The 17,500-nt window shown below is 35.1% G+C and overlaps 1 protein-coding gene across 1 annotated transcript in view; it reads right to left on the bottom strand.

The window, feature by feature from the left end:
• The window catches only part of ddx27 (DEAD (Asp-Glu-Ala-Asp) box polypeptide 27), a 37,380-nt gene that overhangs the window by 11,186 nt on the left and 8,694 nt on the right, over positions 1-17,500 (bottom strand). Inside the window, exons 4-13 of the mRNA XM_056460631.1 lie at positions 17,415-17,500; positions 17,006-17,055; positions 16,810-16,893; positions 12,716-12,821; positions 12,055-12,228; positions 9,557-9,707; positions 9,380-9,479; positions 7,276-7,417; positions 353-506; positions 191-272 (exon numbers count right to left, since the gene is read on the bottom strand). The exon at positions 17,415-17,500 is cut by the window's right edge and continues 101 nt beyond it. Coding sequence (XP_056316606.1) covers positions 191-272; positions 353-506; positions 7,276-7,417; positions 9,380-9,479; positions 9,557-9,707; positions 12,055-12,228; positions 12,716-12,821; positions 16,810-16,893; positions 17,006-17,055; positions 17,415-17,500 — 1,129 coding nt within the window. The remainder of the gene's footprint in view (positions 1-190; positions 273-352; positions 507-7,275; positions 7,418-9,379; positions 9,480-9,556; positions 9,708-12,054; positions 12,229-12,715; positions 12,822-16,809; positions 16,894-17,005; positions 17,056-17,414) is intronic.

Raw genomic sequence — 17,500 nt, forward strand, 5'->3', positions numbered from 1 at the left:
GGATTTGCATCTGAACTCTTCATATGAACTTTTATTTTTATGTAATGATTCATTTGACGGCACTAATGAAAAGTGAAGGCCAGAGAGCTTTAATCTAAAAGCCCTGACAGTATTTCTCTATATAATGTGTGTTTTATTTGACTTGTGATGCAACACAGTAGCACTGATATCATGTAGAAACTGAACTCACAGTTTTGACTCCCTCTATATCCAGACCTCTGGCAGCAACATCTGTGGCCACTAAAATATCAATCTGCTCATCCTTGAAGCGCCTGAAACACAATAAGGATGCGTTCAGTGTTTCGTTAGATGTCATGTATTTGTTGATCTTTCCCGCAGCTCTTCTCAGCACCTCAGACTCTCCAATCTCTGCGTCTGCGACAGGTTTCCGTGAAGCTCTCCGACCTTCAGTCCCATCAGCCCCAGCAGGATGTGCATGCGATGAGCCTGTTTCTTTGTCTGCGTAAAGAGCATCACGTGATCCTGGAAGGTTCTGGTGAGGAGAGCTGTGGACGGAGGACAGAGACTGGATTTAATACACATGATGGAGAATGAAAATCCAATCCAAAACAATAGCGAACCGTCTATCTACACAGCACTTTATGACTTTTACCCGCATTAAATAATATAATTAATTTTAATTAATTTTTGGACACAATCAAAGTCATAGTTGCATGTGTCATTCACGAATATGTAATCTCAGAACGCACTGCAATCTGTGTTGTTATAATGAAATAAAACTATTAAACAGCAAAACAATTAAATATTAAATAAAATAACCTTTAAAATAGACTAAATAAAATTATGATGTTTGTAGATATTTGAATGTGGTGTAAAATAATTGTGCATATTTTGTGAGTGATTACGAATATTTAAAATGAGTAATATTAAGATTATCAATATAAAAATTTAAATACACATTTCAAATAGACAAATTTAAATAAAACAATTACTTTTTGTATTTCACTCAGGCCCGTGGCCAGCCTGGAGAAATGCATCCCAGATCACCTTCTGAAGTGGTTTGAGTGATTGGATATCTGATCAGAACCAAACAGCCTCATAAACACAGACGTGATGGGAATATATATTAAATATAAATATATTATATTAATTACATAATAAATATATTATATAATATTAAATTACATAAAATAATTAAAAGGACAAATGCGGGATGTTTTGGCCATGGGGGAGGTTAGTAGCAAGTAACATGCTATTAGGTTATGCGACCGCTAGATGGCGATCTTGGATAATAAGAAGCTTACCACCACTAGGAGTTTGTCAAGAGTCATTGGTCAGAGCAGGGCTAGCCGGGCTCACTTTCTGTTCTAATGTCCCGCATCTGTCTTTAATTTTATTCATCTATCTCCATATTCTACTGCATCCCAGAATATTACACAGCACCAAAATGAAAAAATATATATTCAATATGTTTTTGTCCACAGCCGACCGCAACTCGCTGTGACGTGCTCTCTTCAGCGCTCACCATGACAACGAGACTCACAGCAGTGACGTCGCATTGTAAACATTTGCATTCCTATAAAGCTCGTCGGTTCTCTCTCAGTGTTGTCAGTTCGCTCGGTGTTGCTGTTTGTACTTGACCAAGGTGAGTTCAATACCTGACGGTACGAGTGGAGCCACGCCAATCTCACGAAGTCCGCTTCGTGAAGCTTCACTCGGGCCCGTCTGTGCTGTAGTTCCTTGCGGTTTGCGTACATAAACGCAATATCGCGAAGAATATTAGGTGTTTGTTGCTCGAAATGTGCCGCCGAGCAACATTCCAGTGATCACTGGCACGGACTGGCGCCCAGTCAGCTCGTGCACTCCCTGGGGCGAGGCGGCTTGTGAACCCCGCTGCGAGGGTTATGGTGGGTGGGAGCAGCGAGGCCCACTCATCGTCTATTTTAAACTATAGTTTCAAATTTTAGTTTACTATAGTTTAAAATAGAAACCATGGTAACTGTAATGTTTTAACTATGTCTGGCTGTTGTAATGTTTTGCTTTGTTTTTCAGCAGAGTTGTTGAGCAAAGAAGGACTATTGAAGACAACCGTTGAAGACAACAGCGGGTTATATTCACGAGCGCGCGCATTATAATGTTTCCGTGCTGTTTTCTGAAAGTTTATCTTGTTTAGATGAGTTTGCAGGTCGAACAAAATAAACTTTACTCTTTCTAAACACTTGTCTCGTGTTTTATTTGTCCTCTACAGCAATATACTGTCATACAAAAGTCTATTGAATGCATTTGTATGCAACATGGTTTGACAATAAAGTAGTCTAACAAATAAATAGTTATAAATGTACCCTCATTAGTCAACATTTGGTGTAGGTAATAAAAAGTTAACATGTCAAACATGTCCCAACACATGGTAATGTTATGGTTGTTACATAACGGTATTATTATTCTGTATGTTTAAAACCAGCAGAATATACTATACATTTAACATGTCATGAACTTACTGTTATTCAAAAATCTGTTTAATAAAAATGTCCTAAGACAAGAATGAGTATTGTTCTGGTTTTATGTCATACTACTGTAGGTTTTAGGTTGACTACAGCAGGTATCCATATCATACTATTGGTAGTCAGAGTTATTTCAATGACCCAAATCAAGTAAAATGTCTCTTACTCAAGTACTTTTAGCATGCAAAAGTCAAATTTAAGTATATAAAATACATTTTCCAACAACACAATTTTGTCTTGTGAAAATGACCAGTGGGTGGTGAGGAAAAAAAGTTAATGTCAAGTTATATATATATATATAAAAGAAGTTGAACAAGTTGTCATAACATTTAGCCATAATGCATTTTTCTAGACATTTCTATTAGACTTCTTTTCTAAATCTATAATTGGTAAATTGCTCCCAGGTCAATCTTGACTTTGTCTAATAAAGGTGAGGTGTATCTGAAGGGAGATTGTCCTATGTTCACATTTCTACTTTTGTTTTGTTTTTTTCTTTGTCCTTTGTAGTGCTGTCTTTTCCTTTCTGTATCACAATGACATGATCTGGCAACAAATTACAGTACAAACAGCAAAGAAAGAAAGAAATTAGCCACAGTTTACATCAGAACATCGCTCCAGAGTATACTGTTATACTGACAACATGACTAGGCCCACACAGAATCTACATGCGCAGAATTCCACAGATTCTAAGCCCATCACTGATTCTGTTTATTTACTTGTGTAAATTTATATTTATTCAGTTTTTAAATTATTTCCAATAATATTACTAATATGAAAATATTCATATGAATTATTTACAATACAGTCTGCACAGTAATATTTTCTGTCTTTTTGTATATATATATATATGATATAAGAGACTTGCTTTGTTTACCAAATAAAGTGGATCTAATTGGATTTGCATTGTAAACATTAAATAAAAGATAAAGGTATTAATTTTTATTTAATATAATAAGGTTATGTTATGACACTCCCAATATAATTCAGCATAAATCCACAGGTTTTTAACACAATTCTGTGCAGAAATAGCAAAAACTGTCCACAGATTCGGTCTGGTCCTAAACATGATGGACTGTCTTATCCATACACAAGGACACAGGGACTTGTCATTCTGACAGCACTGACATGTTCATTGAGAGATGAACTAAGGATTTTAAGAAGGAGACTGGCTTTTGCAGGTAATCCATGGTGCTTTGCTATTTGTATGTGCTGTTTTGAGAAATGCACTTACTGTTTTGTAAATTTTAAATCTGAGAAATCCAAAGCAACTGAGAAAAAAAAACTGAGAAAAAAAAAAAGTTAATGCAAAGACGAAAAGTCTGCAAAGACAAGTGTGTATTTTTATTTGCACATATTCTTTTATAAAAATAGTATATAGATAATTGGATTTTACATTTTTTGGCTTGATAATTAATTATAGTCTACTCATTTTGATGTAACCATGATAGTAAAAAAGAGGAGAGTCATGTATTGTAAAACAGATATTTCTAAAAATCCATAGTGAAATAGATCATCACAGCCATGGTTTCTGCAGGTGTCAGTCACCATTTCAAATGTATGACTTTAAGTCTTTTTTTAAAACCATTGTGAATTAAATTTCAGTCTTAAACAGGACTCCATACCAAGGATGTTTTAATTTTATTTATTTAATTTTAATAACACACAATTTAATATTAACCTCACCTCACATGGACACCATGTTTTCAGCACAAGTCTATTGGTATAATTTTGGAGATTATCCTCAATGTTCAGTTGTGGCCTGTATTTATTTTCAATGTATTTGATTACCATAAAGGAGTCAGAAAGCTTAACCTGGTGCTATAAAATCAGTCTGTGTTGTTAATCTAACGTACTAATCTAATACACGATCCTATGAAAAAAAATTAAAGGCTGAGGTCTTTTTATTTGCATGTTGTTGCTTTTTATGTAACTATTAACTACTATTTTTATTTACTGTGGGTTATGGATAAAATATTAAGTAATACTATAAGATTTAAATACTGCTATTTAAGATTTAAATTTGTTTGCTGGATTAACTAGTCAGATGTCATCATAACCACACTTTAATGGTGTACTAAAAATATTTCCTAAAAATTGCAATAAAAAAATTAAACAAGACTAATTTTTAAAACACAAATTTATTACATCATATATCATTAGGAAAAAACAGCAATCTGTTAAAGTCTTAAAGTAAAAAACTGTAGAATACTAGCAGTCAAAATAGGACAAATCAGCTCATGTATGGGACAAATTATAGACCTTTGTCAGTGAGGGTGGGTCCTTCGAACCCCCCCTGGCTAAAGGTCTGAAGTTAGCACATGTTTATTGTTTATAGTAAACATATTTTAGTAGAATTGTGGCTGTAAAACAGCACCTACAGGTGTTTCAGGCACAGGTCAGACTTTCTCCAGGTCATAATTTAATTTATTTATATGAATTTATGATTGATTAGACCTGTCCAGTTTCATCTGGAATGCATCACAGATCACCTTCTGAAGTGGTTTGAGCGATTGGATATCTGATCAGAATAAAACGAATGAAGTGAGCAAACAGCCTCATAAACACAGACGTGACGGGATTAGCGCCTTTTGCTGTGAAGTGACATCTGACGGCTGAGGACTCCGCTTGCCATTAAAGCCTTCGTCAGACAGTTATTTAAAAAAATAGTGTCAAAAAATAGGGAAAGGGAGGTCATGTACTGGACAAGTCAATAAACATACAGGACGTCCCGGCTAATGCGGACAGTTAGCCGAGAACCCCATGGATGGGGTTAGATTTTCATCTGTTAGGAAGTACGTAACTTTAGCCTTACCCTGTTTAGCAGTCTTTTTGAACATACGTTCAATATTTTGCGATAATGACACCGCTGCCTGCCTTTTCGACCCATAGAGTTACTCTGTATGGACAAAGAGCAAAGTTCTAAGCTCTTTGGTATGGATGTCGCATCAGAGATTCAAACATGACCACTCAGTGGGTTGTCACGTGACTCGCGGCTTTGAGGCTCTATGGGCCATAGTTATTTAAAATGACACTTTATTACAATATATATTAAATATAATTATATAATAAATATATTATATAATATTAAATTACATCAAATAATTAAAAGGACAAATTCTGGACCTTTTGGCCGTGGTTCATTCCAATCACCTAAACCCCCCCCTGGCTACGGGCCTGTCACTTAAGCCTTTTGCTTTAGTATTTTTATTTTACTGTCTTATTTTTATTTCAGTCGTGGCCCTTCCTAACATCTTGTGAATTCAAAAGAAATAAAATTATAATAAATAAACCTGGATTAAAGTATGAAAGAAATGAAAATGTAATGTTTCTAAACAGAAACCTGCATTCGATTATGCGTTCCATGCACAGAGAAAAGCATATCAAACCTGTTTATCATATTTAATCACTCTCATGGTCCTTGTGTAACATAAAGGACCATTCAAACAAACTCAACTCAGTTCAAGTTTATTTGTATAGCGCTTTTCACTATAATTATTGCTTAATAACTGCACATTATTGCATTACAATCAAAATCTGAAAAGTTAAGGATTCATGTATAGGGCAGACATTACATATGAACAGTTAATCTGCAGTTATACATGTAGAATATAGTGTCTTTCCAAACAAATCAGGTGTAGAGTGTTCAATGAAGTGTACTTGTGTATTAATATCAATGCATTTATTTAATTTAAAATATAGCAAAGAGTGTAATATTGTGACACTTTTAGAATATGAAAACACTGAAGATATTTTAAAAACTCATTTACATATTTCTGGGATTTAAAGCTGAATTTTCACTCTAATTTTCAGTGTCTAATGATCAATCGGAGAGCAGCACGGTGGCTCAGTGGTTAGCACTGTCGCCTCACAGCAACTCTAACTAAATGTCATTTAAAATATGAATCAACATTATATAAATCACATATCAAAGTATAAAATATATACATATATATACACATATATATATATATATATATATATATATATATATATATATATATATATATATATATATATATATATACATACATATATATACATACATATATATACACATACATATATATATAAATATATATATATATATATATATATATATATACATACATATATATACATACATATATATATATATATATATATATATATATATATATATATATATATATATATATATATATATATATATATATATATATATATATACACACACACACATATATATACACACACATATACATATACACACACACACACACACATACATACATACATATATATATACACATGTATATATATATATATACATATATATATATATATATATACATATATATATATATATATACATATATATATATATATATATACACATATATATATATACACATATATATATATATATATATATATATATATATATATATATATATATATATATATATATGTGTGTGTGTGTGTGTGTGTGTGTGTGTGTGTGTGTGTGTGTGTGTGTGTTATAGTACTATAGTACTACATTAATACTATAGTATATCATTAGCATAATTACTCTACATAGCATTAATTGTAAATATCTGAACGTGATGTAAAATAAATGTGCATATTTTGTGAGCGATTATGTATATTTTATGCATTAGAGCATCGTGTAGCAAACTCTAATGGATATTGTACAAGAAATGAATATCAAGTCACTTAGATTCACATTTTCTGGTCATTAAAAGCACTTGAAATCAGGAACGTATGAGAATACAATTCAATTAGAAGACCTTATGTAGACAGCAGACTATCAAGAGCACTCACTAGGGCACTTTACCTGCAACAATAGCCTCCCGGTCTCCTTCTTTATTGGGTCTGATCCTTACAAATTCTTGCCTGAGATACGGCGCCACGTCTGTGTTACTGTTCACGAAGATCCTGACTGGCTGTTTAAGAGACACGGATGCCAGATCCTTCACCTGATGGGAGATTTTTAAAACGGATCATGCTAACGTTCAGAAACAAAAATAGTCTTATGTAGCACATAACCAATGTAATGACAACACATTTTTTAGTGCATTTTATTGCATTTTTGGTGCATTTCTTGGGCTTATTTTCGATGCATTCTTGATTTTCTGTGTTTTGATAGATTTTAGTGTATTTTCTTTCCTCGTGCATTTCAATGCACTAATTTTTTTCCATGCATTTCATTGCATACGTTTTTGTAATTAATTTAATAGCATTCAATATATCCATGCATGTCATTTTATTCACACATTTATTGCATTCACTTTTTCCATGCATTTCCATTCAGAATATTTTTCATGCATCTCAATCATTCACTTTTTCATGCATTATATTGCATTCAAGTTTTTTTGTGCGTTCACATTTCTTATTGCATTCGTTTGTGCATTTCTATGGCTTATTTTTGATGCATTGTTGACTTACTGTGCTTTGAATTTTAGTGCATTTACTCTTTCATGCATTTTATTGATTACATTGTTTTATTAATTTAATAGCATTCATTATATCCATGCATTTCATTGCAATCACTTATTTCATGCTTATTATTGCATTCAGGTTTTTTGTGCATTTACTTTGTCATAAATTTAATAGCATTCACTATATCCATGCAATTCATGGCATTTTAACATGCATTTCCATTCGTTATTTTTTCATGCACAAATGAATGCATTGAAATGCATCTATATAGCTTATTTTCGATGCATTCTTGATTTTCTGCGCTTTGATAGATTTTAGTGCATTTACTTTCCTCATGCATTTCGATGCAAACATTTAAAATTATTTAGATAGCATTCACTACATCTATTTATTCAATGCATTCATTTTTTTTCCCAATGCATTTCATTGCATTCACTTATTCATGCTTTTTATTGCATTCAGGCTTTTTGTGCATTTACTTTTTGTCAAAAATTTAATAGGATTCACTATATCCATGCACTTCATTGCGTTCACTTTTTTTATGCATTTCAATTCATTTACTTTATGCTTTTTATTGCATTCAATATTATCTTACATTTAAATATTTTTTGTCATGTATTATTCCATTCACTTTTTTCATGCATTTCAGTTACATTCATTTTTTCATGCATTTTATTGCATTTAATATTATCGAGCATTTCCAGTCGTTATTTTTTCATGCATTTTCATCCGTTAATTTTTTCATGCATTTCATTGCATTGCATTCACGGTTTTTATTGCACTCGTTTGTGCATCTATATAGCTTATTTTCAATGCATTCTTGATTTTCTGCGCTTTGATAGATTTTAGTGCATTTACTTTCCTCATGCGTTTCAATGCAAACATTTAAAATTATTTTGATAGCATTCACTGTATCTATGTATTCATTGCATTAATTTTTTCCCCAATGCATTTCATTGCATTCACTTATTCATGCTTTTTATTGCATTCAGGCTTTTTGTGCATTTACTTTGTCAAATTTATCTATGTATTTCATTGCATTAATTTTTTTCCTAATGCATTTCATTGCATTCACTATATCCATGCACTTCATTGCATTCACTTTTTTTCATGCATTTTCTTGCATTCAATTTTCTCACATTTAAATAGATTTGATGTATTATTCGATTAACTTTTTTTATGCATTTCAGTTTAATTCATTTTTTCATGCATTTTATTGCATTTAATATTATCGAGCATTTCCATTCATTATTATTTCATGCATTTCCTTACATTCACTTTTTCATTGCATTCAAGTATTTTGTAAATTCAATTTTCATTCCTTCTGATGCATCCCATTTTGACATTTATTATTTAGAGCATTTTGAGGTTGCAGGTTTGTTGTTGTATTATGATGCATTAGGATTTTCTTGCATTTCAGTGCACGGACACTGATGGCTTTGTACTTTTATGTATTCTCTGCCTTATCCCTCATAACTGGATTTAAAACTCAGCATCACCTCTTCACTCATGGTGGCTGAGAACAGCATGGTCTGTCTCTGATAGGCACACATCCGGATGATCTCCTTCATCTGCTCCTCAAAGTACTCGTCCAGCATCCTGACACACACACACAGAGGAGTAAACAACCAAACAAACTGTAGGAAATCTTTGTGTTTGAGGAAGTTTCCGTTCACCTGTCGGCCTCATCCAGGATGAGGATCTCGATCTGGCTGAGCTCGAATGATGGAGTGTTGTGCAGGTGGTCGATCAGTCGTCCAGGTGTGGCGATCAGGACGTCCGGTCCTGCTCTCAGAGCTGCCTCCTGAGACTTCAGATCCAGACCACCTGACAGAGACCACAAAACACATCACAACATGCCTGCCTTCATTTAGAACACTGCAGAGATCATATTTACAGACATCACATTTCTTTAAATGCAAGGACATGCAAAGTACTTTTTTTAAATTAAGCAAAAAATCTAATAATAAGTTCAATTATTAAAGCTGCAAGTAGCGATGAAAGGGACCTCGCACCCGGGCTCACCGCCGCCCGGAGGCCTCAAGATGAAAGAGAACAGCGTACAATAATAGTTTAGGCCGATATATATAAAAAACCTGAGAAAAATCACAGATTTAAGCCAAACTTTTTTCAGTCAGCAGGTGGCGCTATGACTGGGACTCAAGATTGGCCTGTAGATGTCTTCAGGAGAGGAATCTTATCAACCATGTGAATTTTCAGGCAGATCTGACATTGTTTGGCTGAGTTATAAGTAATTTCCTGTTGCCAGCAGGTGGCGCCATAAACGTGTCTCAAAATTGGCATGTAGATGTCTTCAGGAGGTAAATTTTATATTCTATGTGAATTTTCAGGCATGTCAGACATTGTTTGGCTGAGTGATAAGCCAAACTACCTTCTGTCAGCAGGTGGCGCTATGACTGTGACTCAATATTGGCATTTAGTTGTCCTCAGGAGTGAAATCTTATTCAACCTGTGAATTTTCAGGCAGATCGGACATTGTTTGGCTGAGTTATAAGTAATTTCCTGTTGCCAGCAGGTGGCGCTATGACTGTGACTCAAGATTGGCATGTAGATGTCTTCAGGAGAGGAATCTTATCAACCATGTGAAGTTTCAGGCTGATCAGACACTGTGTGGTTGAGTTATAAGTACTTCCTGTTCCATGGCGAAGCACTGAGGTTTGTCATGCCGCCACGGACACGCCCTTCGACGAAAACTCTAGATCTTCACAATATACATCATCGCTAGAGCTTTCAGATGACACCACTCAAATTTGGTGCTGATACGATAAAATTTGTGGATTTTGTTACAGTGTAAAACATATCATTTCCTGTAGCCAGCAGGTGGCACTATAACTGTAACTGGATATTGGCATGTAAACAGGTTCAGGTCAGGACTTTAATCAAACATAAGTTCAAGTATTATCAAAAGCTCATAATATTACAAAACAAACTTTGCAACTTGACCTCCGCCCACATACAGCAACAAGCAGAGGACACTCTAGAGTTTGACAAATATTCCTGCTGTTGGACACCATAATGTACTTTTGAGGCTTTTTTCAATTGAGAATGTTGTTTAGAGTGCAACTATGTAGTTTATTTATAAGGATAGTGCCTATTTCAAAACATTTAAAACTTCTGACAGACAGTGCGTCAGCGGCCATTAGCCTGCCATACTGAGCTGCCCAAAGACGGTTGACGCTTTCATCCACAAGATGGCGACAGGACCGCATAATAAGACCTTAGAAGATTAAAACAATGTTACTACAGCTGATCAAATCATTATTAAACTGGTAAGGGATATTCTAAGTCGATCTCTCTCTTTTGTATGTTGTAGTGTTGTATTTATACCATAGCAATTGTAGTGTATTGAGTGTGAGATGGGATGTCAGAAATGTGTGTTGTGTTGGAAAGAAAGAAGAAATGCCTGCATCTCTTTAGCGTTTTATCGCAAACACAACCGAAATCCGGTAGTGTTTCGCTGCTTTTTTTGTTTGTTTTTTTGTTTGTTATATATATATATATATACACACATATATATATATATATATATATATATACACATATAAACCAATTAGATAATTAGATAAACCTTTAGATAAACCATTAAATAAACCAATTATATAAACCTTTCAACAAGCATTTTCATCCAACTTAAGCAAGTTTCATTCAACTTTTATTTTCAAAATAAATTATTTCAAGAACCATAAACAATAAAAGTGACAAAAGCATGTGACAAAATTCCTAAACCCCTAAAAATAGTTCAATTTAAATATGGTTATTCAGATGACTTGAATAAAAAGAACTAAAATTGGAAATGTTGCTTTAACAAACTCAAAGTAATAAATATTAAAATAAACTACAACTCAACAGAAATTGAAGCACAAAAAAACAGATGAAAAAAAGCACAAGAAAAGCCAGACGGAAACAAACAAAAATACCAGAACTTGTACATTAAAAACATTATACACTAAAAATACACTACTTTTAATAACTAAAACAATTAGAAAAATTGAACCAAATAACAAAGTGAAAATAAATATGTCTAAGTGGGTTAAGTTTAGGGAAGAATAGGTTTTGATTGAATTAATGAAAGGTAAAATAAAAAAATAAAAAGACAAAAGCATTTAAAAACAACATGTACTATGAATAAATACTATAGCAGTTCATCTCTCACCGACTGCCAGGCATGTGCTGATGGTGGTGAACTGCGCCAGCTGACGGGCAACCGTGTGTACCTGGATACCCAACTCTCTGGTGGGCACCAGAACCAGCACACGCGTGACCTGAGTCTCCCGCGGCTTATAGATCAGACGCTCCAGAACCGGCAACATGAAGGCCGCTGTTTTTCCTGAGAAACACACACACACACAGAGCATCCAAACACGTCACACACTGTAGATTCATGAGTAAAATCCCCAGTATACTTCTAAACCAAGACTGACGGTATACCAGGGTATCTGCAGGTTTTTAAGAGTTATATTTAACCCTTGTGTACTGTTAAATTGCCTCCCCTTTGGTTATGTTGGAGGCTGTTTTTACTCCATTGACTTCCATTATATTGACATGTTAAAATTGCAAAGCCCTGACAGCATATAATCATGTATTCTCCATTGATGCTGGTTTTCCCTGTTGGGAAGAGATATAACTTTTCATTTTTACTGTCGATGATTGATTTACTGATAATACCCAAAGTTTCAGAGGCAGTGCGTCAATACGATTGGCACAACATGAGGTTGAATTTTTTAACATGCAAAAATTACTGAGGAAAATATCAGATTGAGTGTGCAATAACCGTAACCTGTGGTCACATTAAACAGACAGAAGCAGGAGCTCACCGGTGCCGGTCGCAGCACATGCGCAGATATCTTTACCCAGAAGACCCACAGGAACACAGGCTTTCTGGATAGGAGTGGGCTGCTTGAAACCCATAGTAGAGATGGCCTGAGTAAACACACAGAAGAACAGGAGAAATATTCGCAATGGAACTGCATTCATCTGCTGTTATCAAATATAACTTTCTGCTCTAGCCACATATTTTTAAAGGAGACCTATTCTGCCCCTTTTTACAAGATGTAAAATAAGTGTCTGATGTCTCTAGAGTGTGTGTGTGTGTGTGTGTGTGTGTGTGTGCGTGTGTGCGTGTGTGTGCGTGTGTGTGCGTGTGTGGTTTCAGCTCAAAATACCACACAAATAATGTTTTCTAACTCTCTGAAACTGACCCTATTAGACTTAAATGTGGCGTTTTGGTGACTGTCACTTTAAATTCGAAAGAGATTGTGATTAAAAGAGGGCGGGGCTACAAATGCCTGTGTGTCAGCATAGTGGCAGATTCAAAAACAAGACTGACTTCCTATGCTAATAAGTGAGAGATGGTCACTAGTGGGCGGGGCTTTCCCCCTCTGATTGACAAGGGAGAATGTCAATCAAAGGTGTTTCTGCGGACTGTTTTTATCAAGTCTGATTACAAACAGTGACACAAATACATTTTAACCATTATAATCTGGTTATATTCACAGATCTTCTGACACACAACTGTGTTTAAACCCTTATAAAAGTGGTTTTTGCATAATCCGCTTAAGTGTGGCGTCACGTGAAGCGGCTTCCGGGTCCAAGCGCTACATCAAACTGTATGGGGAGACTCATATGCTATTAATAAACATTTACAAAGCGATGTAATACTTTGGAAAAATCACGGTGGCAATATTTATATATCCACGCCTGATATCCAATGACCAGAAAGTGATACACTTTTTATAAATTGTTAGAATTTTGGTGTTTGTGGTGCAGCAAGTCCAGAGGCTGTAGTGCACACTATGATTTTATATAAAATTCACTTTTGGCAAATATTTGGCACAGTAAGCTCTCATTAATGTAGCTGTGAGCCTTAAGTGGCCCAGAGATAATATGGCAAATGTGGCCCAGTTATTTTAAAAACATATATGGGCCACTTTTGGCAAATATTCGGCACAGTAAGCTCTGGCTAATGTGGATGTGAGCCTACAGTGACCCAGAAAAGATATGGCAAATGTGGCCCAGTTATCCTAAAACATACGTGGGACACTTTTGTGTTCTACTACTGGTCACAATTGTGACCAAAGATGAAACCAATTTTTTATGGACTTTTTAATTATTTTTTAGAAGACTGACATTGTTTAATATCCTTACAAATCCAACACAAATTCATATGTCATCTCTAGAAAAAAATTGGGATTAAATGGGTTAAGCAAATGTGTGTAAATTTATGTTTATTCAGTTTTAAAATTAATTTCCGTAATATTATTGACTAATATGAAAGAGTTAGCTAGGTAGGTAAAACTTTGTCCCAGTTAGGAAAATTTGTCTTGGGCTCTTGCCCTCAGCTCCAGTCATCACATGGAAAAAACAATACAACATACAAAAACAAATAAGTATTCCAATAAATAAAAGTTACATGCCTCTCTCCATATATACATGTAAATAAGCAAGAACAGATACTCACAGTCTAAACCACCACTATTCTTTAAACCACACTATTAGTTCATTTGATTGATTTACAATACAGTTTGTAAAGTCTTTTAGTAGATATATTATATAGAAGACTTGCTTTAACCAAAGTGGATCTAATTTGATTTGCATTGTAAACATTAAAGTAAAAAAGTATTACTTTTCATTTCATATATTAAGTTTTTAGTTATGATATTCCCAAAATAATTCAGCATAAATCAGCAGATTTTTTACAAAATTCTCAGCAGAAATAGCAAAAACTGTCAGCAGATTCTGTCTGGCCCTACCAATACATCACAGCTTAGCAAGCGGATAGATACCCTTTAAAACACATTTATACAATGGCCTTTTGAACTAGCTCTGAAAACCACTCACTCACATTTGATCTTTTTTTATTCGATAAATAATTGATCAATAAAAAATTGCAATTACATTAGGATGCAAGTGAAATCAGTTCTAAAAGAATCTTGCAGCAAAAATATATGAAGTGTGTCTGTCTTTTGGTGTACTGCCATCCCATATACAACAAAACTAAAGTAGTAACATTTCAACTAAATAAAATTACAATTCAGAAAACTGGCTACATCACAAGGTCTAAGAGTAGATTTTTTTTTTCTAACTCTGATTTATCTGTATTGGACAAAATAACTAAAATCCTTATGTTATTTGAAAAGTAGCACATTCACAAAACCAAATGTATGGTGACTGTCTCAAACTGTAAAATCTTCGTCATTGATCTACATTTTATGACTTCAAATCAAAGCAATCCTAAAGCTTTTAAGACATCTCAAAAATACTTAATGTACAGGATTAACATGCTTGAGTTAAATAGATTTAAAGCCTGATCAGCTAGCTCAATGTGCTAAACATTGTATTACCAACCCTGAGGTTGTAGGTTCGAAACCAGCATGAGGCATCATTCAATGCGGTGCATTCCGCTGTGGCGACCCTTGAATAATAAAGGGACTAAGCCGAAAGGAAAATGAATGAATAAATGAATAAATGGATTTAATTGTTGTTGTTAATACCCTTTATACCATTTTATGTTTAACTCTGTATTCCCCCCGGGGTCGCACATGCATTCAACAAGACAATGCAAATCCACATTCTGCACACATTACAAAGTCCTGGCTGTAGAGGAAAAGGATACAGATACTTGACTGGCCTGCCTGCAATCCCGACCTATCTCCAATAGAGAATGTGTGGCGCATTTTAAAGCACAAAATTTGACAACGAAGACCCCGTACGGTTGCCCACCTTAAGACTTGTTTGCAGGAAGAATGGGACAAAATGACACTTGAAACCAGGATTGGGCCGATAGACGATGCCATCGTCCATTGCCGATGGTCAATAGACAACACAATGCTGAGCCGGCATGACCGATGCTCCGCCCCGCCACCACCGATGCTCCACCCCGCCACCGTCACAAACCCACTCACTAAAAATACACACTCAGGCCCCGTTTGCACTAATACAGCTTAGTGTTAAAATGGTATTTTAGAACGAAAATGATCCACATCCACACCGTGTTTTACCTAGCATTTCTGAACAGCCCTCTGTCCGCTGAAAACGCACATCACGTGACCACACACACACACACACACAAGTGATGCTCACTGCAGAGCCACCCACACACACACACACACACACACACGCACACGCACACGCACACGCACACGCACACGCGCACACACACACACACACACACACACACACACACACACACACACACACACAGCCACTCGCTCCTCTGAGCTCAAGTCCGGGAGTCTGAATCCGGGAGTGTCTATGCATTTGCGGGACTCGTAATGGCCGCAAACGAGTGATAATCTTCCGGGAAATCGCGGGTCTCCCTCCCGGTCCTCAAATAAGTCACGCACCCTTCTCACCCCCGGATCCCTCCTCACTCTTCAGACACGTCGTGCGGAGTCTATCAACCCCCCCCCCTCCTCTCTCTCTTCAAATGATGACGATCGCGATGTTTCACATTAGACATCGTATGATGCCAAATTGGTCGACATCACCCAACCCTACCTGAAACCCAACACACTACCTGAAACGCTTGGTGTCTTCAGTCCCTAAACGTTTTTTAAGTGTTGTGAAAAGAATAGCAACATTACAAAGTGGTAAATGGTTTGCTGATACAACTTTTCTTGAAACGTGTTGCAAAAGCTAAAATAGGAATAGGTGTTTATTTCAAACGAACAACGAATATCATGAGGAACACATTAAATAATGCTTGCTGTATTGTCTGTGATAAAATACAAGTCAGATAAATTTAGAAATCTCTACTTTTTTTATTTGCGTTTTCCATACTGTCCCTACTTCCTCTGATTTGGGATTGTAATAGAGTAGGAGAAATGAGGAAAAACTAATCAATTCAAAAAGACTCACAAACGCTGATGTTTAATGAAGTCTAATTGATAATGAATAAAGTCAGGCTCACCTTCAGCAAAGGTCTGGACAGATTCATGTCCTGGAAGGTGAGATTCTCATCATACTGAGACGCATCTTCAAAAAATCCCTCAGTCTGGAGAAGATGAAGACATAAAAACACTGAGAAAACCATCAGAACATCACAAGCAGACAGAAATATAATGGAAAATTCAGTTTACATCTCATGAGGACTCTGTTATACTTACTGTGTCTGCCGTTTTCCTCTTTCCTTTCTTCTGCTTTTCTCTTAAAGTGTCTGGAACAAACATTAAATATTATAATTGTTCATAGAAGGCAACAATAATGTGCTTCAGTCACACTTTACAATAGGGTTTAATTAGTTAATATATTTATCAACATGAACTAACTATGAACAATCCTTGTAAAGCATTTATTCATCATAAATCACTATTTACTAAAGCATTTTTAACATCCAAAGTCATGCTTGTTAACATTAGCTAATGCACTGTACATTAACATGAACTAACAGCTGTGTTTTCATTAACTAACATGAACAAATACTGTAGTAAATGCATTAGCTAACATTAACTAATACAACCCTATTGTAGTGTTACCAATGTTTCCTACTTTCAATAGCAGATCTACTTCACAAACCTGCTTTTTTGAGCACCTCTTCATCAGCTGATGAGAACTCATCTTCATCATCCACATCATTGTCATCCACATCATCATCCTCGTCC

Source organism: Danio aesculapii, chromosome 6 (genome assembly GCF_903798145.1).
Source record: "Danio aesculapii chromosome 6, fDanAes4.1, whole genome shotgun sequence".
NCBI classification, from domain to species: domain Eukaryota; kingdom Metazoa; phylum Chordata; class Actinopteri; order Cypriniformes; family Danionidae; genus Danio; species Danio aesculapii.